Source organism: Protopterus annectens, chromosome 8.part0 (genome assembly GCF_019279795.1).
Source record: "Protopterus annectens isolate FY-2018-M chromosome 8.part0, PAN1.0, whole genome shotgun sequence".
Classification (NCBI taxonomy): domain Eukaryota; kingdom Metazoa; phylum Chordata; order Ceratodontiformes; family Protopteridae; genus Protopterus; species Protopterus annectens.
This window is the reverse complement of record NC_056741.1, coordinates 1433659400-1433685901: the sequence shown is the minus strand read 5'-3', so window position 1 is coordinate 1433685901 and position 26502 is coordinate 1433659400. Positions and strand designations below refer to the sequence as shown.

The 26502-nt window shown below is 42.4% G+C and overlaps 1 protein-coding gene across 1 annotated transcript in view; it reads right to left on the bottom strand.

The window, feature by feature from the left end:
- SORL1 (sortilin related receptor 1) overlaps positions 1-26502 on the bottom strand; it is a 5131225-nt gene that overhangs the window by 2630016 nt on the left and 2474707 nt on the right. Inside the window, exon 20 of the mRNA XM_044081038.1 lies at positions 21958-22204. Coding sequence (XP_043936973.1) covers positions 21958-22204 — 247 coding nt within the window. The remainder of the gene's footprint in view (positions 1-21957; positions 22205-26502) is intronic.

Here is a 26502-nt window from a genome sequence, read left to right as displayed (position 1 = left end):
CTCTTACATTTGTGTTGAACCTATCATCAGGCTACATAACATTATGAACAGCAAAGTGTTTTTGCAAGATGGTAACTGTAATACTAGGGGAGTGGTATACCTTGCCCTATGTTGTACTTGTCAACATTTCTATGTAGGCAAGACTGAACGATTATTCAAAAATAGGATATATGAACATCTAAATGACATTAAGAATCATAAGAACACCAATTCTCTTTACAAACACAGTACATCTTGTCCTGAATTCAAGAAATTTGTTTTTGGCATTTTGGACACTGTTAAAATAGATGCCAGAGGTGGGGATTGGAAAAACGTATTAAAAAAGAAGGAGAGCCAATGGCAGTACAGATTGGCTTCCATGTTTCCCCCAGGATTAAACGAAACAGTGTCATTAACACCATTACTTATAGAAAGGGCTAACCATGTTTGAAGTATTTAAAAACTTTATGTCTATACAACATACATATACACAAGTAAACATATACTTTTATTTAGTATTAAGAATTTTCAGAAATATTTAGATGAATGACTTTTTACAATTATATTTATATTCATTTTTTCATTCATATATTCACGAACAAAAAAATAGCATTAACTATGTATTTTTGCAAGTTTTTACAGTGATATATATATATTCAAATTTTTAAATTCAAAACTTTTGTGCCAGCATTTATTTATTAAACTAAATATTTTTAAGTTTATTTTTATACTAAATACAACAAGCATTTTGCACCAAATACATTCATTTTGGTTGGATATAATTGTTAGGTTGATGTTTGTTTAAATGTTTATATTAAAAGCATGATGACATTGATTGAAGGGCTATATAAAGTACAATTAAATGTAGTTAATTGTTTCTGAAGAAGTCTCTACAATGAGATGAAAGCGCTTAAACTGTTACACTGTTGGTTATAATAAATGGACGTTTGTTTTTATATTTTCTAATTGGTGTCCTGGATTCCTGGTTCATTGGACATATATTTAACAGTCTTTTAATACATTGCCACACGTCTCAAGTACTGGTTGTAAGGCCTTTTCCACATAGCTGGATAAAGGCTCAGTACTCCAGCCTCTACTGGAGACAATGGGTCTCATCGTTGGGGGTATAGAGGTTTTTATGGACTTTAGGTAGTCCATAGATGGAAGGATACAAAGGTATGTCAACAATAAAATATTTTAATAATTCCTCTGTTATTCTTCCTTCTATCAACAGGCCAAAATTCATCACAGACACTATCAGAAATAGCTTTAGCTTGTATGGCAGTAATTTTCTGATACGTATCAACACCATTCAATAATAAAAGCATTTGCGAAAGATATAGATCTTTTTTGCGTACTACTACCCCCTCCCCCCTTATCTGCAGGTTTAATTTCAATAGATAATAGATGTTTTAACTCATAAAGTGCATGATTTTCAGTTGTACTGAGATTATAATGACCACAATGAGTCCCATCTGCAAAAATATGTCTAATTTTGGCCTCACATACTGCAACAAAAGTATCCACTACCAGATGCATTTTTGGAACAAAACTACTAGGTTTGGAAAAAGTTGAACATACAATATCAGACTACACAAACATAGTTTTTAACGTGAGTGTTCTGGCAAAAAGCCTCAACTCTTGTAAAATGTCACCTAAGTTAGTTTTCTGGGTAGGATTAAAAGATAACCCTCTATTTAAAACAAATAATTGCGACTCAGTTAAGGTAATGTCAGATATATTCAGGACCAAACCTTTAAAACTTGGCTCCTGGTGAATCACTGCTGCTGTATTGGAATAGTCTGCCTGTTCAAGCCTTTGCCTCTCCTTCCACGGCTCCTCGATCTCTCCTTGATGGGCAGCAGTTCTTGTAATTGAAAAGGAAGTAGTGGCAGTTCCTTCAGTCGCCTCTCCTCTTCCAAAAAAGGTTTAGTTATAGTATTAGGGTTAACATGGTCAACCTTTACAGGAGGTAGAGGAATGGTCTATGGATGCAATATTGGTTGCCTCTGGTGCAGTACCTAGTGAGTGCATGACTTCAATGGGTCTCGCTGGTATGGGACTCTGTTTGGCGGATGGAGAGTCTGGCTTTCCTTTTCCGCCAGGTCCTTTTTAGTTGTGGCTGCCACCACCAAAGCATCTACAGGAAAACCTTTGGACCAATGGGGATCAGTAGCAGGAGGGGACAAAATTTAATCTGGCCTCCAGGGAATGGCCTCAATGGTGTCATGAGCCTTCCACACACGCTGCACAACGAGCCAGACCAGTTCGTCGGCAGGTGGACTAACCTAGGAGGTAGGGGGCCGGGCATGAAAGGCCTGCAGGAACACAGACTCTTCAGAGGTCAGGTTTGAGGGCTGCCAGCCACCTCTCTGTTTAAGAATTTCAAGAATATCACCAAAGGATACCTCAGAGGGTGAGCGAGGGGACCCTACCCCATCATCAAAGTCTGTGTCTTCAGTAAGGGACGCCTCTGTGGAGTCCATGTGCTTCCTCTTGCACGAGCTCTTTTGATGAACTTCCTCAGAGGGAGAAGCTGGGGAAGATGGCGCAAAAGGGGTCTCCAGTGGGAGTATATTCTGAGGCCCTTGCGCTCAGTGTCCACTAGGAGCGACTTGTGTACACTGAGGTCAAGAGGAGGGTAGGGAGAGTGACAGCACAGGATCGCCAACTGATGCCGGAGCCTTCTCTATTAGCTGGAAGGCCGGTCCACCTGAAGAGGGGTGAGTGCCCAGGGCAGGGGTCACCCCTCTCCTAAATGACTCAGCCTGCCAACTCGGAGTCCCAAATTATGTACGCCACAGCTGACATCCTGGGGTGTAGCAAAACTCTCCTGCCACAAAGGCAACTGCGGCTCCTTAGTGAGTTCCAAAAAGGGAACTGTAGAAGGGGAAGACTGTGCTATATCAAGGGGCTTCAAAGGCAAAGAAAAAGGAGAATAAGTGGGGGTCTTTGGTAAAGGGTGATCACCTCCCAAGGAAGGACAAGTCCTGGGGGGTGGGATTCCTCTGGTCAAAAGCACTTGATCCACAAGACGCAACATGTCGTGTTCAGAGAGACTTCTAGTGGATTTCACGGACACGGCTGAGGAGGAAGTCAGGTCTATCTAAAGACGGAGAAAGCTCGGTGCCCACCTCAGAGGTCTGCACTGAAAATGGGGCTGTAAAGGACTGAACTACAGGTGTCTGCACCAAGGAAATCATCTGTGCCGAAGTCATGGTCTGCACCGACAATAAAGTCAGTACTGAAGTGGTTGATGGCGCTAAGGCTGGAACAGAAAAAATCAGTGCCGATAACTGAATGGTCGTTGGTGAGAGGGTAGTCAGTGTCAGGTAAGTTGTCGGAGCTGAACAGGCAATGGACGTTGAAAAATCCATCAATGTCGTGTCAGTCTGCATCGAGTGGACAGTCGGTGCCGATAAAGAGGTCTGAACTGAGGAGCCTCTTGGTACCAAGACGGTAAAGGGCATGCTAGTCAGTGCCAAAGAGATAGATGGCTCCAATGGCCTCGGTGCCGAAGGTCTAGATACCGAAAGCGCTGGAGCAGAAGTCGTCAAATCCGAACTGGAAAGCTTAGCTTTCTTGGGTCTCGGTTCCTGGAGGTCCCCAGCAGGGGACGAAGGAAGAGACTTGGCCTTTATATGTTCATCACTCTTTTTCTTAAGGGATCTTGGAGGGGTTTAAGCCTCCGACCCAGAAATAGCCTCTGAAAAAGGAGATTTAAGTAGCCCCCTTCAATATTAATTTATTTTTTTCTCACAATCAACGTCCTGTTAGAGAAATTCTTACAAATTTCGCAGGGCGGGTCAACTGTTAAATGAGGCACACCCAAGCAATAGACACACAGGGAATGTGCATCTGAAGTAGGTAATTTATGGCCAAAATCTAAACATCTTTTAAATCCTGGACTACCTTTTTTATCTGCCATATTAGAAAGAAAGAAGGAAAATCAGAAAAAATACCAGCAATGGTACAAGAATTACCCGAAGGTAGGAAGGAAAGGGCGTTTACCAATGATGGTAAAAAAGAAATTACCTCGCAGTAAAGAGGAAAGGAATAGAAAGATTCTAGAAAGGATAGTCGCTAAATGCGATAAGGTAAGAGAAAACTATCTAATAACTTTTCTGTGAGAAAAGACTTTTTTAAAATTTAGTAGAAGAAAAATATTGTACTTAGCTCAAGAGAAGTAGCTTGACATAACCGAATGGCGATGCAGCAAACAAAATCTGAGTTAACAGGGAGAGGGGAATTCTGAGTAAGAGGTTTTAGCTCGAGAGTTTGTAGCTGATGCGAGTTTGGAAGATGGCCGTCTTGGTTCCGAGGTCGGAACTGATACCCACACATAAGGAATGAACGAGGATTAACAATATCAGATCTACAGTTTCTGGGCAGAAACCACTTCTCCAAGGTCAGGTAAGGCTTGTTCAGAGCTCCCCACTCTCACTGGTGAACAAAGAAGCTTCTTTTTTGCCCAAGTAAGGTATGGCCAGCATAAAAGCTTCAAAACAGTCCAGGTATCAGCTGGAATATGAAACTGACTTTTCTAGCTTAGTAAGGCAGGATAATAGCAAGTTTTTTTTTTTCAAGAAAACAGTGGAAACAAATGCAAAAACACTTCTATAGTGCAGTAATGGCTGTCACACGTGAATGGGAAGCCAGTAACAAATAAATACAATTTACAACAAAAAATGACTTTTTTTGAAGTGCAGGCACAAATAAATGCAATTTCAGTGTAAAATGCGCGTTCTGAGAAGAAATAAATGCCAGAAAGCAAGCGTTTAGGCAGAAATAGCAATAAGCAACAGGAAAAACCTGGTCTCTCTGGCATTGTAGGTCTCTGCAGGACACCTGGACAAGATCTGAGCTTATTCAAATGCAAAAACCACGCAAATGCGGTTTGTAAATCAGAAAGATTAAAGAGACAGAAATTATTATACTGACTATTACGCTACGAATTCACTGAAACTGCATTATAACATTTTTTTCTGTACATAACAACTGCATTAAATATGACACCTTGGAGCTTTTCTCCATGGGCCTTCCACTGAAAAAGGACTCGTGTCCAGCTGAACTTTCCTGGTAAACAAATGTAAAATAAAATAAATAAATAATAATAAAATAAATAATTGCATTTACTACAATCTGCAGACAGGTGATGACTTCACTGATTTCTGATAACATTACACTTCAACAAAACAAATGATACCTCAGTGCGAATTCATGTAAAAAAATAAAAATAAAACAAAAAACACAAATGTTCCATGGAGGCCTCAAACATTTATTAAGCACTTTCATTTTCCAGTAACAGGACTTCTTCAGAATAATATCCAATTCATCTAACCCTTCTTCAACAGCAATGTGTAAATACATAAATTAATTATCTTAAAGGCGTACATATCTATCGCAATAAAAAGTTTCCAGGGAAGTAAATATTGTGAGAAGAGATATCCAGAGAATTGTTAAGGCTAGGCTTTGTATAGGCCCTAGGGCCAATAGCCTAGTACCAATCTATGAACATGTTATATACCTGATCTCTTTTACTTTTCAGAACACATCAGGTGATGAATAAAGGTAGTTTAAACCTGGATCCTTTTCAGATCTTAAAGTCAACTGCCAATTTAATTCCCTCACTAACAATTTGTTTGCCATATCCGCGGTGGTGCAGCAGTAGTGTTTTTGCCTCACAGCAAGAGGTTCTCCTGTTTGATTCTCGGCTGGAGTGCGGGGAGTGCCTTCTGTGTGGAGTTTGCATGTCCTCCCCGCAGTTGGGTGGGCGTTCGAAAGGCATGCGTAAATGGGCGTGCCTTCGTTGAAGGTTGAACGTCAAGCTGGCATCTCAGCGTTTGTGAAAATCTACTGCCAATCATTAGCGGACCGGAGTTCCGCTGTGGCGACCCCTAACTGGGAAAAGCTGAAAGACAACAACACAACTAACAATTTGTTTGCCCAATCACCTCAATAATCATTTCGTCTCACCCTTTCTAACACAGAAATATGAATTTATTAAACTTCACACAATACTTAGTATGTTTTGCCAGTGTATTAGCAACATCCTGCTTGAGTATAGCATATATATGTTGATAAATATGCTTTTTCTAAGACTTCTTTAGTCTTTCCCAACAAAAAATTCAGGACAAGCAAGACATATTACCAACAATACCTGAAGTATTAAAATCAAATTGCCATCATTCATAGATAATCCTATCCCTAAAATGACAAAGTTGCCTGTATTAACGAACCCTCACTGTTTGCATCTCTCAAATTTAAACATTCCCTTTCTGGAAACATCTGTCACGCACAATCTCATCCTTTCCAATCTACTTTTTATGTTTAGGTTCATAGGTTCATACTAGGCTATCTGCCCTGGGGCAATTATAAGCCTAGCCCGATTCTGTATGGCTTACGCCACCCCTTGATTTGAGTATACTGTGCCCTTTTTAAGGTTTAGTTTATTGTGCCTCTGTCTAATAGTGATACGGGAGTAATCCCTGGGACAAACCTACGATCCCCCATCCACTTATCGAGATTCTTCTTGAAGAGATTCAGTGAGGTGCTCTGCCTCACATGAACTGGAATTCTATTCCAGAGCGAAGGGAGCCTCTGGGTTATGAACCTGTCCCTCCAGCAAGTTCTATTTATTTCTGTGATGAGGTTCAAGTCCCTCGAGCGTGTGGCTCTAAGGGATTTAGATTTACTGAGGTGGAGCATGTCCATTAATTCTGGATTTGACATAGCTTTGTATGTCAGGCATAGATCACCTCGAAGTAGGCGGTATGCAACTGAGTAGAGCTGGAGTTTTTTTGACCGAGCAGCATATGGCATCTGTTTGAGACCCTTGATCCTCTTGGTGAGATACTTTTGGGGTCTTTCTAATTGCTGCAGGTGTCGGGTAAGGTACATCCCAAAAGGGGCATTGTATTCTATGATGGGCCTGATGAGGGATGAATAAAGGGGCACGATTACCTCTCTTGATCTAGATGTGAAACCCTTCGTGATGAGGTGGGCTATGTAGAAGGTCTTTCTAACCACTTTGGCAATGTGGTTTTCAAAGGAGAGATTGCTATCAACTTGGGTCCCCAGGTCCCTAATAACTTTCTCTGTACTTAATGGGATTCCGCCTATGTGGTAATTTGTGGGCACATTGTTTTTGCCAAAGGGTATGACTATACATTTTTTGGCATTTAGCTTTAAACCATGGCACTGGCACAAGTTATCTGTCTCTGTGACACCTTTCTGAAGGATGTTTGTGTCAGCTGGAGAGCTGATTATGGTGCCCAGTTTGCAGTCGTCTGCGAACTTGGTGAGCCATAGTCCTCCCACGTTTGCCTGTACCTCGGAAAAGTATATACCGAACAAGAGTGGTCCCAGGACAGAACCCTGTGGGACGCCACTTGTGACCGGTTTCGAGTCTGACATGGCTCCAGCAACTCTCACTCTGTGGGTTCTGTCTTTGAGCCAGTTTGCGACCCATCTTGTGACATAGGGATTTATATTTAAGCTGGATAGCTTATCTATGATGCCCGAGTGGGGTATTGTGTCAAATGCCTTTGCAAGGTCCAGATAGGCTGTGTGGACTACCTGCCCTTCATCTATGGCTTTGGTGACTGTTTCAAAGATGTTAACCAGGTTCAAAAGGCAGGATCTGCCCTTGACAAAGCCGAACTGGGTAGGATCTAGTGTCTGTAGGTCCCCAATGTCTTTGTTTATGAGCTTCATGATGATCCTCTCCATAGCCTTGCAGACTAAGCTAGTCAGGCTTATGGGGCGATAGTTTCCAGGGTCCGTAGAGGCACCACCTTTGTGGAGTGGGACCACTGTTGCTGTACGCCATTCTATGGGCACATATCCTGTAGTGAGGCTGAGATTGTATAGCTGTTTTATTTGAGGGATTAGTTCCTCTTGGAGTTCATGTAGGATGCAACCTGGGACACCATCTGGTCCCATGGAAGCAGTGTTTTTTGCTTTGGAGAAGGCAGCCTTCACCTGAGCATCTGAAATGTTTGGGAGGCAGCCCTTTGCCGGGATAGATACTTGCTCTTTTGGGGGGGGGGGGGAGTTTGCACTGAACCTGTCTGCCAGGATATTGGTGATGTCTGTGGGTTCAGTGTATTTTTTGTCGTTTAGAATCAACTCAGAACAAGTCTGGGAGTTGCATCCCAGGTTTCTAACATAACTGAAAAAAGCCTTATGATTGTCTTAGGTGTCCTGTGCAATTTTTCTCTCGAAGCTGGCCTTGGAGGATTTTATGAGGGATCATAATTTTTTGCTAGTACTGATCAGAGATGCCTTCCCTATTAGGGATTTTGCTCTATCATGTAGTAGCTTCCTCCTTCTGTTGTACAGTTTATTTATGGCAGGGGTCCACCAGACTGGACGCCTGCCTTTGGATGATTGGGTCTTGGTTTTGTTTGGGATAGCATGATCCATGCATTCCTGGAGATGTCCATAGAATGCATTTATATAGGATTCTGCAGTTTGGGCCGTAGTTTCCACTGGCCCTGGGGCCTTGAAGGATTCCACTTCGGTTTTGAGAAGTGAGAAGTTCGCTTTTGAGAAGTTTTTCACTGTGGTTTTCTGGGCTGGGGGTGGGGTCGGGATGTGGACATCCAGTGAAATTAATTTATGTTCTGATCTTACCAATGAGGGATATACTTCTGGTGTGGAGCATAGAGTCCCCATGTTGGTAATGATCAGGTCTAGTATGTTGTCCCCTCTTGTGGGAGTGGTGACTAGTTGTTCCATAGCATTTGAGTTTATAATTTCCAGGAACTTTTGGGCTAAGGTGCTGGGGCTTGAGTAGTGCTCTCTGTCAATGTTTGGGTAGTTGAAGTCGCCCAATATAATGGTGTTTGGAGAGATCTTCATGTTCTCCAATGTTTTCAGGAAAGCCGAGTGGGATTCCTGACTTTGAGAGGGTGGTCTGTAGGATGCTATAAACTGAAAAGCAGTCTCGCCCATTGTTAGTTGCACATAGATGGTCTCCGATACTTCATGCAATGCCACTAACCTGGAGGTGTGGATATCCTTGATAAATATGGAAACTCCCCCTCCTTTTGTGGTTCGGTCCGGGTTTTGGGGCTGAAAAGCATGATATGAGGTATAGCCTGGTAGTGCTGGGGTGCTCTCTGGAGCCTTGAACCAGGTTTCTGTCACTGCACAGATATCGATGTTCTCCATACTGAGGAGAGCTTCAAGTGCATGCATCTTGAGGTTAAGACTTCTGGCATTTAGCAGCATTACCCTTAGTTTCTTGTTCCTTGTGCTGTCTATGGGGGTGGGTTTGACTTTTGAGCCTTGCCTAAAACAGGCACAATGGGGTGGCAAGAGCCTTTGCCAATATCCGAAAGCCCAGTGGTGACAGGTGCAAGCCGTCCCTAGCGAAGCAACGTGGCTTGTCGAGCATGTCATCCCAGGCTGACAGACACTGGATCCCCTTTGAATGACACCAAAATTTTAGCCAATTGTTAAAATCGATCATTTTGTCTTTGTACTGTGGCATCATTGTAGGTGAGGGTAAGATGCTGCTCAAGGTCAGGGTCATACCAGCCTGGGCTACATGATCAGAGAGCTCCTCTATGTCTCTTTTCATGTATTCACACCAGCATGTACAATGACTGAGTCATATTTGTATTTGCTTTGGAATGACCTGAGTGCTTGCGTTATGTGGCAGATCCTAGCACCCGACAGGCAGCTCACCGTGACCTTCTCTTTATTCAGCCTGGTGAGCGGGACGTCAGTGTGTCTGACAATAGAGTCACCTATAACAAGAGTATCAGGTGTGTTATTCAGCCTTAAGGGCTGTGGCTGTTTGGCACACTGACTTTGTGGGTTATGTGTTGTGTGTGTTTTGTTTTGAGGTAGCGTTTGCTTGGATGTCTGCTTTGGAGGTCTCTGTTGCTTAGGTAGATTTTTATTTAGAGCCTTCGAGTATGTTTTTGTGTATTTATGTGTTTGGTTCGCTGATGTGGTGGGACTATGTGATACTGGAATTGTGTTGTGTGAGGTTACCTTCTCCTCCTGACTGGTTACACCAGTTTTGAGATGAGAGAGCTCAACCTCCAGTTTGGCTAAATAGTTGCATCTCTCACATATATTTGAACCTGTTTGGAGGAGGAGAGGGTTGTCCGTGTACATGAGACAGTTGTAACATTGCCTCAAAATTCCCAGATTCACCAGCTGGACTAGAGAGGAAACCATTGACTGAACTTTGGACATGCTAGAGTAATAGGGAAACTGAATTTAAGATGGACCAATAGAGGACAGGGTAATCGTAGAGAGTATAAGAGTAAGTAGTGCTTATGGTTTAATAGTGCTAACTTGTAGGATTACTTAATTGGACCAGTGAAGGGCCTTAGAATGAGAATACAGTGTTTAAATTGAGAGATAGAGCAGTTCTAAGGGAAAAAGTGAAGAGCAGACTTTGTGGAGCCAGGAATAGTTTAAACCCAATTAGACGGCGCTGCCCGCTGTTGCACATTCCTACATAAAAATGGGGTACTTTCCCAATTTTCACCATCAGACTCTTCTTTCCATAAAAAATACTCTAGTGTTTCTTAATAAACAGCTTGTATATCCCAGTTAGCTGTAGAATTTGGAAAACAAAATGTGCACCAGAAATTACATGAAACATTATCCATCTTCTTGCCCAGGAGTTTCTTCAAAATGGGAGCAAACAAATCCCCTCTTCTCTTAATTTATTTAATCAATAACATTATCAAGCAGCTTGGAAGGATATTTCCTTTCCATAAGCATATCATTCAAAACTCCTTCTTGACTGAAAAAAACTGCCATATGAAATCAAATGAGATAATCTTGCAAACTGTCCCTTAACAATATTATGTTTAACTTTGTAAATGTGCCCAGTAGACAAAATCAAGGAGGAATTATTTGTAAGTTTCCTGTATATTGTGGATGCAAAACAATTATTAATCATGTCATTACAAATGTAAACATAAAAAAATAATATCAGTATTAAAATAACCATAACTAAAAGATACATCATACCATGTTATCAACTATGTAAAATATTTGCAGCAAGACCAAAACGCTACCTCGCTACCACTTGCAACAAGATTGCCAACAGCAAACAGCAAATATACACAGTTGCAACACCACGTAATAAATAAAACCTGATTTTATAACAAAAAGTTAAGCGCTTTCACCCGCACATAGCGAACTTCATCAGAACAATTAGTGCAACAAAAAGAAGACATTTTCATTTACTTTTACAAAATACAATAAAAATATATATTATGACTAAAATACAAACATAACGCAATCCATTATTGTTATGTTAAACAAACCATATAAGTCAGTTGTTTCACAGATATTATTTGTATAAAATGTATACCTTCATATTAAATATATTACCTATCTAAGTCTAAAATGGGTTTAACAGTTGTAAATTCATTTAATCCGGGAGGTGTCATGGCATCAGTTAATAGTTGCCACCAAAACTCTTTATAAGCTAAAAAATTCTTAATATTACCACCTCTAGGATTTGTAGTTACATTTTCTATTATGGCAAATTTAAAATAATGATCATCGCCCTGGTTCATTATAGGTTTATAAAGTGCGTTTTTAGTGTCCTTAGTTCTAATACTGTACAAATGTGAATAAATTCTTTTTTTAAATTTTCTCTCGGTCTTTCCTACACAATAGGATGGGCATGTCATACACTTTGCGAGATAAATAAGCATATTAGTGTTACAATTGCCATATTTAAATATAATTTTGGTTTTATTAATGTTATTCAAAATTAAATGTCTCTGTTCATATATGGCATAACATTGATGGCATGCCCCACATTTGACAGTGTGTCCAGGTTCCTTCTTCAAACATTTATTGCCATGTTCAAGTAACTTTTTTAAATTACTACCCATTTTGTATACAAAAGAGGGCTTGGACCCTAAAATATCAGTTGTTTCTTGATCTGTCAAGAAAATAAGCCAGTTCCGATTCAAAATACTTTTAATATAATTACTATGGGGGCCAAATTCAATTATACACGCTCTATTATAAGTATTGTTATCATTTTTAGTTGTAGTAACAATTTTCTCTTCCATTTCAGAATACTGTTTCATATTCAAGCCCAAAAGAGGTACATATTTCTTCCTCCATTCACTAATTACATATTTGTTGATGTCCAACATCATATCATGATCATAACCCCTTTCTTTAAAAAGATTATCAATATAATTTACCTCATCTATCATGTCAGTATATTTTGAGGTCATTCTAATAGCTCTAATACACTGTCCTTTATAAATATTATATTTAGGTTTTCTCGGATGGTTGCTGTTAAAATCCAAATATGAATTAGTGAACGTAACTTTTCTATGAATATTGGATTTGAAACCATTCCCTACACTTGTAATAAGAGTGTCTAAATAAGCTACTCCTATATTATTATAATCAGTAGTAAATTTCAAATAGTCACTACTACTATTAAGATATTCTACGAAATCTATGAAAGAAATTTGGTCCCCCTTCCATAAGATATAAATATCATCCAAAAATCGTGAATAATATTTTATGTTAACCATATGTTCACTTTTAAAGGTTTTTTCCTCCTCCCAATCTAACATCACTAAATTGGCGTAGATGGGGACACATGCTGCCCCCCATAGCTACACCTTTAGTTTGCCTGAATATCTCTCCTTCATAGTAAATGAAATTATTTACAAGTACTAAAATCATTAATTCATTAATGAGACAAATCCTGTCCCAACTCAATTTGGTATATTTTCTGATGCTATTAGTAAAAGCCTCAATTCCTTAGGTTGGGGGTATACAAGTGAACAAATCAACCAAATCTATGGAAGTAAATAGTAAACCTTTACTATCTAAATTTAACAGAAAATTCTTTAAAAACTCCCATGAGTCTTTTACTAGATGTTTGATCTCAGCATAAATTGGTTTTAATATATTGTCTATAACAACACCTAATGGAAAAGTCTTGGATTTACTTCCCAATATTATTGGCCTAAATGGGGGATCTAATATATTCTTATGGACTTTGGGTATGCCCACAATAGTTGCCATAAATGGAAAATCGACTAGGACCCAAGTATGCAATAAAGTCCAGAAGTCTTTTAAGGCTTTTACTCGGACATGTTTGCATAAGTATTTCAATACCCAAGCAGGCTTCAAAATAATTTTTCTCTGAGAACACATGTTTATGGGAATGTAATGAGTTTGCAGATTTTAAAAATTCCTGAAGAGTACAAAAATATTTGGACAAAAAAATGGATGTAACTAAGGAAATTTTACTTTTGAACAGGGACACAGGATCTGAACTGCCTAAATGTATTACGGCCTAATTAATTTAAATTCTTTTGTCTGCCAAAAAAAGCAATTACTTGAAAATCAAAATCAAAATCTAAACCAACTGCATTTGAAATACTGTATACAATTAAAGAGATAAAAGAACTGGAAGGGGGGGGGTCCTTTAGAAAAGGGAATGACAAAATTATATAAACGTAACTGGAATTTGTGTGAAATATACATGCAGAATAACATTCAGTAGTAGGAATAAGGGATTAAAGGAAGGCAGGAATTGAGTGGCTTATGTAAAGTTGAAATGAAAAATATGGAATATATAATGTGTATAAATGGAAAACATGTAAGAATGGACGTGCCTTCGTTGAAGGTTGGGCGTCTAGCTGGCACCTTGGCACCATAAAAAAAATCGACTGCCAATCATTAGCGGACCGGAGTTCCGCTGTGGCGACCCCTAACCGGGAAAAGCCAAAAGAAAAACAAACATAAATGGAAAACATGTTAATATGGTTTACTTTTCTTTTCTATTAATGTATATGTGCCTATGTCTGCATGTCCTCCCCATGGTCGAGTGGCATTCGAAAGACATGAGTGAATGGGCATGCCTTTGTTGAAGGTTGGGCATCAAGCTGGCACCTCGGCACCATAAAAATCTACTGTCAATCATTAGCGGACTGGAGTTCCGCTGTGGCAACCCCCAACCGAGAAAAACCGAAAGAAGAAGAACAACAACATTAAGGAAAAAATGGCGATTTCTACCTAAGTACCAATGGGAAATCCTTGATAATGTAGAATACTCTGATTTCCTAGGAAAACGGGGGGGGGGGGGGGTGCAAGCTCCAAAGTTGAATTTTCAAAGACATCCTCCAGGACCTGTAACAGTAGAGGGACACCAAGGGCCTTAAAGTACAGTTTTGTACCTACCATAAATGTAGATGTCCGATAGGTATGCATCTGCAGTCATCACATATGGGTTGTCCTGCCTCAGGCAGCCCTTCGGTCGGCCGGATTCCAAAGTCTGGGTCTGGCCTCGGCTGATGTCACACTTTCCCCGACGTCAGAGCGTCTGGGGTATAAAAGCATCAGCCAACGCCATCTTCCTCAGTTTTTCTTGCCCCAGATGCCAGGTGCCCTCTAGGAAGGCTAAATGTGGAGAAATGCAATAAAATTCCAAACATTTGCAAATATATATATATATATATATATATATATATACAAATAAATACACCATAATAGTTCCCCCAGCTAGCTAATGGAGGGGTAAGCATCCTAGGAATACCACAGAGGGGAAGGAGGGAGGGTAAACCTGACTGCAGATGCATACCTATCGGACATCTACATTTATGGTAGGTACAAAACTGTACTATGTCCTTCAAGGATGCATCTGCAGTCATCACATATGGGTGGAATACCATAGCCAATCTGGGGGTGGAGGAACTAAGTAAAGGATGGTGTAGCTAAAATACCCTGCAGGACTGCCGTAGCAAAGCCTGCTCTGGATCTGGAGTATAAAGGTAAATTGTAATGCTTGGCAAATGTATGCACGGAGCTCCATGTGGCAGCTTCTAAAATGTCCTTGGTAGCCACCCCTCTTAGGAAGGCTGTGGTGGTGGCTGTGGCTCTCGTGGAATGAGGTCTAATATCTGCTGGCACAGTTTTTCCATGAAAGGAGTAACAAAAACGAATGCAATTTCCTATCCATTTTGAAATTGTCTGTTTGGAAATTGCTTTTCCTTGTGCCCCAGCAGCATATGCTACAAACAACTGGTCAGTCTTTCTGTAACTTTTAGTTCTGCCCAAGTAGTAGCGCAATTGTCTGTGTATGTCCAGGGTGTGCAGAAGTTTCTCCCCTTTATTTTGTGGTTTTGGGAAGAATGTAGGCAAGTGAATTGCTTGGTTCAAGGATACCCTGGATACCACCTTTGGCATAAATGTAGGATTGGTTCTCAAAGAAACCCTGTCTTGATGAAAGATAAGAAATGGCTGCACTGCCATTAAGGCTTGTAACTCAGATACTCTTCTTGCTGAGGTTATGGCCAGAAGGAATGCAGTTTTCCAAGACAGAAACTGTAGATCCGCCGATGCTGCTGGTTCAAAGGGAGGAAGTGTTAGCTTTTCCAACACAAAGTTAAGGTCCCAAGTAGGTAGAGGTGGTTTCCTTGGAGGATTGATGTTTTTGATTCCTCTTAGAAACTGTCTTAGGAGAGGATGCAAGAAGACAGGTGGATTAACATTGTATTCTGCTAAAATTGCTGAGGCATGTATCTTAATGGAAGAGTAAGACAGGCCATTGTGGAACAATTCTGCCAAATATTCCAATATATCTGCCATGTTCATCACCGTCACATCTAGGCCTTTTGTTGTGTTCCAAGTGTGAAATCTTTTCCATTTTGCTGAATATGCCTTCCTTGTGGAAGGCCGGCGAGCTTCCATAATAATATCCTTCACTCTCTGGGATAGGTTATCCTGAGGAGGAGTCATGGTATTCTCCAGGCTGTTAGCTGCAAGGTTTTCAGGTTGGAATGCAGAGTCTTGAAATTGTGCTGCGTCAGCAGAAGTGGCCATAGGGGGAGAGGCCATGGTTTCATCTGTGACATGCTCTTTAACAGTGGGTACCAGTGCTGCCTTGGCCAGTCTGGAGCTATCAGGATCACTCTGGGCTGTTCTGCCCTGATTTTCAGTAAAACCTTGGTCATTAATGGGAGAGGTGGGAAAGCATAGACTGTTAGAGCTTTCCAGCTGAAAGAGAGAGCGTCCACCTTCCATGCTTGTGGGTGGTATGTCCTTGAGCAGAATGTCTTCAGTTGATGATTGTGGGGGGAAGTGAACAGATCTATTTCCGGCCTTCCCCATGATTGTGTTATGAGTAAGAAGATGTCTGGGTGCAGCATCCATTCGTGTGCATCCATGGTAGTTCTGCTTAAGCTGTCTGCCAGTATATTGTCTTTCCCTGGCACGAACTGGGACTGCAGCTGTATATTGAGTTTCAAGGAAAGTTCCCATAGATTCACTGCCAGTCTGCATAGAGGGTAGGAATGGATGCCTCCTTGCTTGTTGATGTACCACATAACTGTGGTGTTGTCTGTCCTTATGAGCAGGTGGCCTTGATGAAGGAAAGGTTTGAAGGCCTCTATTGCGTGTATCACTGCCAGCATTTCCTTTTGGTTTATGTGCATGCACGGCTCTCTTTGTGGCCATAGCCCTTGGATACATCTGCCCTCCATGTGTGCTCCCCAACCTTGGTCTGAAGCGTCCGTGGTGATGGTTTGGTTGGCTCTTGGCTTGCTGAAGGGCAACCCGCTGTTCGAATGGCAGGCTTGAGCCCACCACAGAAATTCCTTTTGAAGGCATGGAATGAGTGGGATCAAAGTTTCTAAGCTGTGACTGTGCTGAGTCCATACACTCCTTAGGTACCATTGTAATTTTCTCATATGCAGCCTTGCTTGCGGAATCAGAAGAATGCAAGATGCCATGTAACCTAGGGCCTGCAGGATTTTCCTTGCAGTCAGCTGAGTTTGTCTTGTCAGATTCTTGAAGTAATCCGGTAGTTGATTTTGCTTTTCTTCTGTGAGAAAGGCCATTTGGGTGGTTGTGTCTAGATCCGCACCCAGAAAGGTTATTCTTTGGGATGGTACAAGTCTTGATTTTTGGATATTGACTGTATATCCCAAGGCCTGTAGTAGGTGGATGGCATAGTCCAAGTCCTTTAACAAAATTTGCTTGTTGTCCGCTTGTATAAGGCAGTCATCCAGATATGGGTAGATTTGAATCCCCTGAAGTCTGCAGTGTGCAATTACTGATGCCAGGCATTTCGTGAATACTCTGGGCGCAGTAGATAAGCCAAAGGACAATGCTGAGAATTGATAATGCTCTGACCCTGCAAGAAATCTGAGGTGTCTTCTGCAACTTTGTTGAATAGGGACATGCAGGTATGCCTCCTTGAGGTCTAGAGTCACCAGCCAAGACCCCTTGCCCAGCATGGGAAGGAGTTGCTGTGGAGTCAGCATTTTGAATTTTGGCACAATGAGGTAAGTATTCAGTGCGGACAAGTCGAGAGTAGGCCTCAATTGATTTTCTTTTCTTGGGACAAGGAATAATCTGGAGTAAAATCCTTGGCCTTGTTCTGAAAGAGGTACCTTTTCTATGGCTTTCATTTGTATTCATTTGGTAATCTGCTTCAAAGCCTCTACCCTCTGATTTGGTGGCAGGTCCAGCATTCCTTTTCTTTTTGGCAATGTGTGGAAATGGAACCTGTATCCTTTGTCTATTATTTGCAGTGTCCATGAGTCCCTTGTAATGCTGTGCCAATTTTTTGAGAATAAAGAAAGCTTTCCGCCCAAGGGTGCTTCTAATTGAGCCCTGGTCAGCGGAGTCAAAATAAAGTCATTGAGTCTGTCCTGGTGTAGCAGTTGTGGTACCTGCACTACCTCTCTGGTTGGGAGGCTGCCACTGACGGCCTCTGTAGGAGCCTCTAGCTTGCCCTCTACCTCTGGCACGCCTATTTCTGCCTCTCTGAGTCCGGAAAGGACCAATTCTTAGTAGGCCAATTTCTGCTGAATCTCAGTGGTTGGACTTGCAGAAAGTCCTTGACTGTTTGCACAGATTTTGCCTTTTCTTCAAATTTCTTTAAGACCTCTTGAGCTGTGGAACCAAATAATTTTTGCTTTTCCATAGGAGCATCCAAAAGCTTAGCTTTAACATGGTCTGGTAAAGATTGTTCCTTCAGCCAGGCATGCCTACGTATAACTGCACCAGTCATAGCTGACCTACATGAAGCTTCCAATGCATCATAACCACACTGTAAGAAATGGTTACTAACCTGCTGGGAGTTATGCACCAGATCCTGAAGTGATTTGCGATCAAGGGGTTCAGAAGAGGACAGTTTCTTATGCAATTCATCTAACAAATACTCTTGGTACTGTATCATATGAAATTGACAATTGAATGCCCTCATGGAAAGAGTTGCAGAAGTATACACTTTCTTACCCCATCTCTCTAAAGCTCTGGACTCCCTTTCAGAGGGTAGAGGATTTTTAGCAGTGGCAGCTGCAACCCCTTTTGGGCCCTGGGAAATAGTTTCTGGATCAGCAGAGTGGGCCTTGTACAGGTGTAGATGTGAATCCGGGACCCTGTAGTACCTAACAGGTTTGGCAGGTGCGGAGGAGAGAGTCAGGGGCTGTACTAGCATCAGAGTACACATCATCAATAACATTCAAAACAGGAGGTATAGCTAAAGGCCTATGCTGAGGTAAATGTAAAAAGGTCCTTAATCTCTTTCTAGAATCAGAGAATTCCTGACCCTGCCATTGAAAATGTTCTCTCATAGAGTGTAGTGTCTCTCCAAAGGAAAACTCTTCAGGAGGGGAGGCCGAGGGAATAGATTCTTCAGCATCAGAATCCTCGTAGGCCGAATAAGCCTCCTCCTGGGGGTCTGACAGAGCAGAGCCATCAGTGGACTCATCTGAGGAGTGGTGGTCAGAGGGCTCAACCCTGGGCCTTTTGTCTGGAGGTGGCTGAGAGCCCCTGTCCGGATGAGGTTGAGAACCTCTAATTAAAGAGATAAGATCCTCTGCTAGGCTAAGAATCTGTGAGCTAGTAGAAGGTCTCTGAGAGGAAACCTTGGGAGGTAAAGCTTTAGTAAGTTTAGCAGCTTTAGCCCTAGAAAAGGCCTTAATGGACATGGATGCAGGGGGTCTGGCTGCACCACGTGCAGGAGTAGACTTGTCTAAAGGAATGGTGTCGGAAGGTTCCTGGACACCGGTTTCAATAGATAATTCAATAACCGACTCGGCCGGGGCCTCCGGGGCCCGAGGTAGTCAGTTGTGCGGTTTCGGTAATAGGAAGTACCAAGGACTCGGTTTCAGCCGAGACCGAGACACTCACGGTAGGCCTGACCGTGGTTTCAGCCGAAAGCGCGGCCCGCGTGTCGGTCCTTGTCCTTCCGTTTTTTAACTAAATGCGAAGTCGGAGTCTCCGACGGCATCTTGTAAGCAAAACTAGCCCCAAAGAATTCCTCTGCAAACTCCGACCGACGTCTAAGAGTTCGTCGGTTGAAGGAAGCACAGGCTGAACAGGCCAAGACGTCGTGGTCTGGGCCTAGGCAAGGGAGGCAGTAAGAGTGGAAATCCTTATGAGGTATTTGTTTCCCACAAGTTAAACAATTATTAACTTTATCTGACATCGGCTGAGGCAAGAAAGAGTCCCCAACGGGGTACTTAGCTTTTTCGAAGTCTTCGGTAGCTGAATCACAGGAGCTGGCCGACCGGCACTTGCGAACTGCTTCTGCTTCGGGCACCACGCAGCAAGAAAGACTGGGGAAGATGGCGTCGGCTGATGCTTTTATACCCCAGACGCTCTGACGTCGGGGAAAGTGCGACATCAGCCGAGGCCAGACCCAGACTTTGGAATCTGGCCGACCGAAGGGCTGCCTGAGGCAGGACAACCCATATGTGATGACTGCAGATGCATCCTTGAAGGACATGTTCAGGTTTCACCTCAAATACCCTACATCTTTACTAGCTCTCCAAGTACTGCTGCAAGTCCCAATGAAAGACTTATTTCATTTTGTGCAGAGTACCCCCAAAAGTTGAATTCCTCTGGTGGAGAGGCAAAGGACAGGTTTGTCTTCAGTGTCTTCAGCTGACAGAAATCTGCCTACAGATTAGCTTATCAACCTCAGAATCCGAAGAATTCATGTTCACTTCAGGGTATCCACTCTTCACCTTTGGGAAGGGACTCTCAAACACTAATGGCACATCTGTTTCAGGACTCTTCCATTTTTAGGTAAGACATTAAAGTTTCAGACAGTTGAACCAGATGGTTAGGGGTGGAAGCCCAGATGGAGAGTGGACTGAGGCTGCACCTGATTGGGCTTTGGTGCCTTGTGCCTAAAATGCTCTGAAGGAGCTGCCTTTGAGACTAAAGGTCCCAGGATGGGTAAACAGTCCTCAATATGGTCTGCAGGAACCTCTTCTTTTACAAAAATCCTAAGGATTCTGCCTTCCTTTCAGTAATCAAAATGTGAGCTTCAGTGGCTGATGGATCCACAGTCACTGAAGGAATGACAGAGGTTTCAGTCTGGGAGGACATATCAAATTCTGAAGACATGGGTGCCTTCTAAGAGGTTGTGCTAGAGACTTAGGCCACAAACTCCATAATTGGGGCTGTGACAATGCATACCCAAGTAAATAATCTCCAGACTTCAGAAACCTAGGGTTGTCTGTGATGACCTCTGTTTCCTTTCTGTTTTCCCTTTTGTCTGAGTACTACTTTTAAGAAGGTAGTTTCCCAGTGGTCCTGGATGACATCACTGCAGTCCTGAATCAGGCTCAGTCCCCTTATTTGGCAGGAAACTCTGGAAGGGAACACTGGCAATGGTGGATTGTCCTTATTGCAAATGATGAACAGTAGAGACAGGAATCCATGCCATGCTCCAGTCTGAGAGAAAAAAGCCAGAGAATGAAAGTCTGTATGTGGGATTTGCTTACCACAAGTTAAACAATTAATAACTTTAACAGAAGTTTCTTCTAAACTGGAATCACAGTCAAACATTCATAAAAGTACTCTACATGTAAGAAAGAAAGAAAAGCCTTTATAGGGTACTTAACTAACTTTGGAAAACTGTGAATGTCAAATCATGAACTAGGAGCAGTAATAAGATGTGAATGCTACTGCACTGCAAAAAAAGATCTGAAGATGGCATCGGGCAACTAACCCTTTATTCTACCAACATCCTGGTACCCGAAGCAGCATGTTGGCTGAAGCACTAGATACGGGAAAAGCTTTAGAAGACTAGCCATCCACAGGCTACCTGTACAGCAAGGAGAACAGCTTTAGAAGAATGGTCATCCATGGGGTACTTGGCTGTACAGAAAGATATCCCAAAAGTGAAGAGTGAAACAGTGAATATTACAATTAACACCAATGACTTGTGGTGTACAACCAGGCTATCTTACCTCTCACTCACATCAAGTAGCAAAGATCAAACTTTTTTTTTTTTAATTTTTTTTTTTTTTCTGTTGTCTGGCAACCATCAGCTCATCTATAATTGACTGGCCCCTTCGTTACTTACTGATAAGGGCTGGTCATAACTAACCTTTAGCCAAATGGTTATCAGGGATTTTCTGAGTCAGTATTATTTCTCTTACCTCTCAGTGGTAATGCAAGCCCAGGAGTTCATACATTCTTAAATGTATGTGTTTATTGCTGTTACAAGGTCTTCAGTTTGGCTGGAAAGGACTGTATTCCCAGCCCCATACGCTGGAAAGGACTGTATTCCCAGCCCCATACCCTGGAATTCTATCAGGTAGGTTTGCCTTAACGTGTCATGGCAGTCTATACTAATGCCCCACACCAGGATTGGGCAAGCAGGTGCTGGTGCTTCATTCCCATCCCACCGGTTGGCATCCTCAACTCCTGAGCCACTAATTGAACCAAGGTCTTCAGAGGGACAGTCAATGTTTCAACCCTCTGCAGGGAGATGACTGCAGAGCAAGTCTGAAAGGGCATTTATGTTCCAAAAGTTTCTTAAGCAGTTTAGCAGTAAACCTGAATCTTTTCAATTTCAGCAACACCATTTCATTTTGCAAGGAGACCAAACCACTGTCACATTACATTTATATTACAAAAAATAAAAACCAGTATCACTGACAAAAGTTCACAAAAATCACGAGTATTTCATCCAATGTGAATTCCTACCTTAAAAACTGCAATGGCATATGGATGAGGTAGACTGCTTATTACCACTGTTCTCTGTTGACCAAGGAAATCAACACGTTCAATTCTATGCATGTGAGCCTCTGTCCAGTAGATCCATTGATCATCTACAGCAATGCCATTGGGCCATCGAATTCCTTCTTTGATGAGATGGACATAGGAGGAACCATCCATAAGAGAACGATAAATACCAGGAGCCGTATCTCCCCAGTCTGTCCAAAACATATAGCTGTGTAACATCCACAATGTAAAATACACAAAGGTAATTAGTGCTACTGACACCACAGCATGACTTCCCAAAAACAGTTTCAACACTTCAGTGAAAAATCCAGATGTAATCATATAAATCAAATATTCCATGGAAAAAAATTTCTGTGAAATTAAAAAAAAAGTTATGTACTCACCATAACTTTCAATGTTTGTTGTCCAGTATCTCGCCTTCATTCTTGCTAGTTGGGTTCGGAGCTGAACCTTGGCTCTGACTCGGCCACATACCAAAGCCCGAGAGCTTCAACTGGCTCGAGGCTACAACCTATCCCATGATGCTTAGCGGTTGTTCCCCAGATCTCATTTGGGAGTGTACTCCCTAGAGTATGCTACTAACATACAGAAAGGAAATTTTTGAAATACATTAGTTACAGAGGTAAAGAGGCAAGAAGGGAATCAGTCCATATTTGCCAATTTTAAAGTCCTCTAGATCCTCTGGGGTGGGGGGGGGGGGTTTGGAAACAAGAATGAAGGCGAAATACTGGACAACACACATGGAAAGTTATGGTGAGTACATACATTCTTTATGTTATGTTGTCCTATCTCACCTTCATTCTTGCTGGTTGGGACAGAGTCCCCAGCACCTTTTTTTGGGTGGCTCAAGGGAATAAACTCTTCAGGACAGTGGAACAAAAAGATGCCCTGTTCTGGGAGGCTACATCTACTTTGTAATGAGAGATAAAGGTGTGAGGATTGACCCATGTAGCAGCAGCACAAATTGAATCCAATGGAAGTCTGGATTGAAAGGCAATGGAGGTAGACACTGCTCTAGTTGAATGTCCTTTTATTCTCCCTGGCAGTTCTTTATTATGAGAACTGTTGACATAAATGATGGTTTCAGTAAGCCATTTGGACAAGGTAACTTTTGAGACTGCCAAGCCTTTTTTGTTTTCTGCAAAGGAAACAAACAACTGCTCTGAATTTCTGATATCTGTGGTCCTGTGAAAGTAAAAACGCAGCTGTCTATGCACATCCAATTGGTGAAGCTTATATTCTGCCTTGTTGCCGTAGTTAGGAAAAAACACAGGCAATTCTATAGATTGGGTTAAATTGGCTTCGGAACAAACTTTTTCTAAGAACAAAGGATTTGTTCTGAGGGAAACTCTTTGTGGAAAATTATATGGAAGACGGATAGACAAAACCTGCAATTCTGAAATTCTCCTAGCTGAAGTAATTGCTGGTTAGAAAGACTGTTTTCCAAGATAAAAATTTTAGTGCACAAGAGGATGCTGGATCGAAGGGAGGGAGGATCAGAGATGACAATACTAAATTTAGATCTCATGGGGAGGAGGTTCTCTTAAGGGTGGTCTTAACAGAAAGGTACCCCTGAGGAAAGCTTTGCATTACATTGGCTCAGAGTTCTCCCAAATGATAATTTGATATAGCGGCCAATTGTACTCGAGTAGCAGCCAGCGCTACTCCTTGATTAAAGACTTCTGTTAGAAATTCCAAAATTGAAGGTACAGGGGCTGTAAAAGGATCTATATGCTTTTTGTCCGCCCAACAAGAGAACCTCTTCCATTTGCTTGCGTAAAGTTTCCTAGTCATCTTTTTGTGTGAGGAAACCAGAATGTGATGTACTGCAGGGGATAATTCTGGAAGCCTGGCTAAGATTGGAAGTGGAGTAACCAAGCCATCGGCTTGAGACTCTGAAGAGCAGGGTGGAGCATTCCTGACTGATGCGTCAGAAGATCCAGCACTCGTCCAGGATCCACGGGTTCTCCTGAAGGTGGGGCCAAAGGAATGGGAACCAAATCTGATTAAGCCAATAAGGAGCAATGAGAATTAAACTGTGACTCAACGACTTAGCTTTCTGAATAACCTTCGGAATCAATGGAAATGGGGGGAAAAATCATAAAGAAGTCCTGGGGGCCAATCATGGACGAGTGCATCCCTCGGTGACTCTCCCGGAGGGGAAATAAGGACAAAATAGTTGCTGCGTTTGGCAATGAATGGAGTGGCAAAAAGGTTGCATCAAGGCTGGCCCCATTTGCGAAAAATTTGATTCGCAACTTCCTGACTTAGGGACCACTCATGAGGCATGAAAATTGCTCTGCTTATCCTGTCTGCTATTTCGTTGGATTTCCCCGGGATCTGCGTTGCCGTCAGAAAGTGCTGAGCAGAAACTGCCCATTGCCAAAAACTCTGAGCCTCTCAACAGAGGGGATAGGAACTGGTTCCCTCGTTTATTGATATACCATACCACTGACATATTGTCTGTCTGAATTGCAAAAGTCCCCATGGGAAGAGTTCTGAATTGCTTGCAATGCCAGAAGCACCGCTCTCTAGGACACTGATGTGCAAATGGTACTCGTGATTTTTCTAAACAACTTGGAAAGTCTGTCCCAGATAATGCCCCCCACCCTATCTGGGACACGTCAGTGGTTACTGTAGTGACAGACTGGGGAAGTACGAACGGTCTGCCCATTGTTACCCGAGTGGACTGAAGCCACCAAAGTAGGTGTCTCTTGCAGGCATCCATAATGAAAATCTTGTGAGACATGGGTAACTCCTGTATGGACTACTGAGCAGAGTAGCCACTGTAATATCCGCATGTGTAGTCGTGCCAGTGGGACTAGTTTATTGCTGCTGCCATTGAGCCTAGGACCTTGAGAACAAGTTTTGTCTCTGCATTTTCTTTTTGATTAAGATAGATACTTGACTGAGTAGCATTTGTATTCTCTCTTGAAGCAATTTTGCTACCATATCGTTTGAGTTTAGATCTGCACCTATGGTGGTGAAAGCCAGGGTACCTTTTTGGCTAGGCTTACATAGGCCCTAGGGCCAATAGCCTAGTAACTACCTATGAACCTATAAAGGTAATACGCTGTGATGGCAACAAGGCAGATTTTTCTGGATTTATAGTAATGCCTAGATCTGAGTAGAGATGATGGTGGAGTCTCTGGCTCTGATTAGTAGGTGCTTGGTGGTGGCAGTCAGGAGCCAGTCATCTAAATATAAATACGGAAACACCTGGAATCCTTGACGTCTCAGATGAGCCGTGACTACTGCCATGCATTTGGTAAACACTCTGGGGGCTGTAGTGAGACCAAAGGGCAGAGCTCTGAACTGGTAATGAATGGCTCCTAGCCAGAAGCGTAAAAATCTTCTGGAGTGCCTGTCCATCTTTATGTGGTAGTACGCGTCCTGAAGATCTAAAGTGCACATACAATGGTCTTGTCCCAGGAAATGGAGTATAGGCTGCAGTGTTACCATCTGGAACTTTGTTTTCCTTACAGACTTGTTTAGTTTGCTGAGATCCAATATTGGTCTCCAGTTCCCTGTCTTTTTGGAACTAAAAAGAACCTTGAGTAAATTCCGAATTCGATCTGGTCTGTGGGGACTTCCTGGATGACTTTTTTTCTAGCAACCTTTGAATTTCTAGGATTGCTTCATCCCTTTGACCGGGTGGAATGCCTGGGATGGACTTTTCCGGACAAGATGGGCAGTGGAAAGGAATGCTGTATCCCCTGGATATAATGAACTGTACCCATTTGTCGAGTCAATTTCAGCCAGGCTTCTGGGTACACAGATATTCTTCCCCGACTGCCTCCCGAGCTGGACAGTCGGGCCTCCTTTCAGGAGCGCTGGAAGGGCCAACCGGAGAACGTATGTCTGTCGCCCTGGTTCTGCGGACCCCCCTGCCATGTGGATGGTGTCTTCCATTGTTATTCCCCCCTCTGCCCCTGGGGGAAGGATCACCACGAGCATCTGGCAAGACTCCTTTGAACTTCTGGAACCACATTTTTCTACTCTTTTGACTTTTAGGATAAGGTCTGGTAGGAGCAAAAAAAACCCACTCTGACAGCAGATAGACTCTTGCCATCTTGCTGGCTCCTGGTAAGAGTCTCTTTTACTTTCAGCCCAAACAAGGACGAGCCATCAAACGGGGCATCAATAAAGAAAAATCTGAAGGGTTCAGCAAACTTGCAAAGGAGCATCCAGGAATGTCTCCTAAGAGCTACTCCTGTGCCTGCTGCCCTGCTCACTCCATCAGCTGCATAGGAAATGAGGCGCATGGAGGAGTTTGTAATAGAAGTTAAGGTTGGAACCTGGGAATTTATCTTATCCGATAAACCCTGGGCTGTAGCACCTTGTACGGCATCTCCCAGTTCTTTCAGGAGATCCTTTCGGAGTCAGGTAAAATGTGATAAGTAATTCAGCGACCGTAAGGTAAAGGCCGCTGAGAAGAACATATGCGTCCCGTATCTGTCCATCGTAAGAGACTCCTTATTCAGTGGATGGACAGATGCAGAAGTT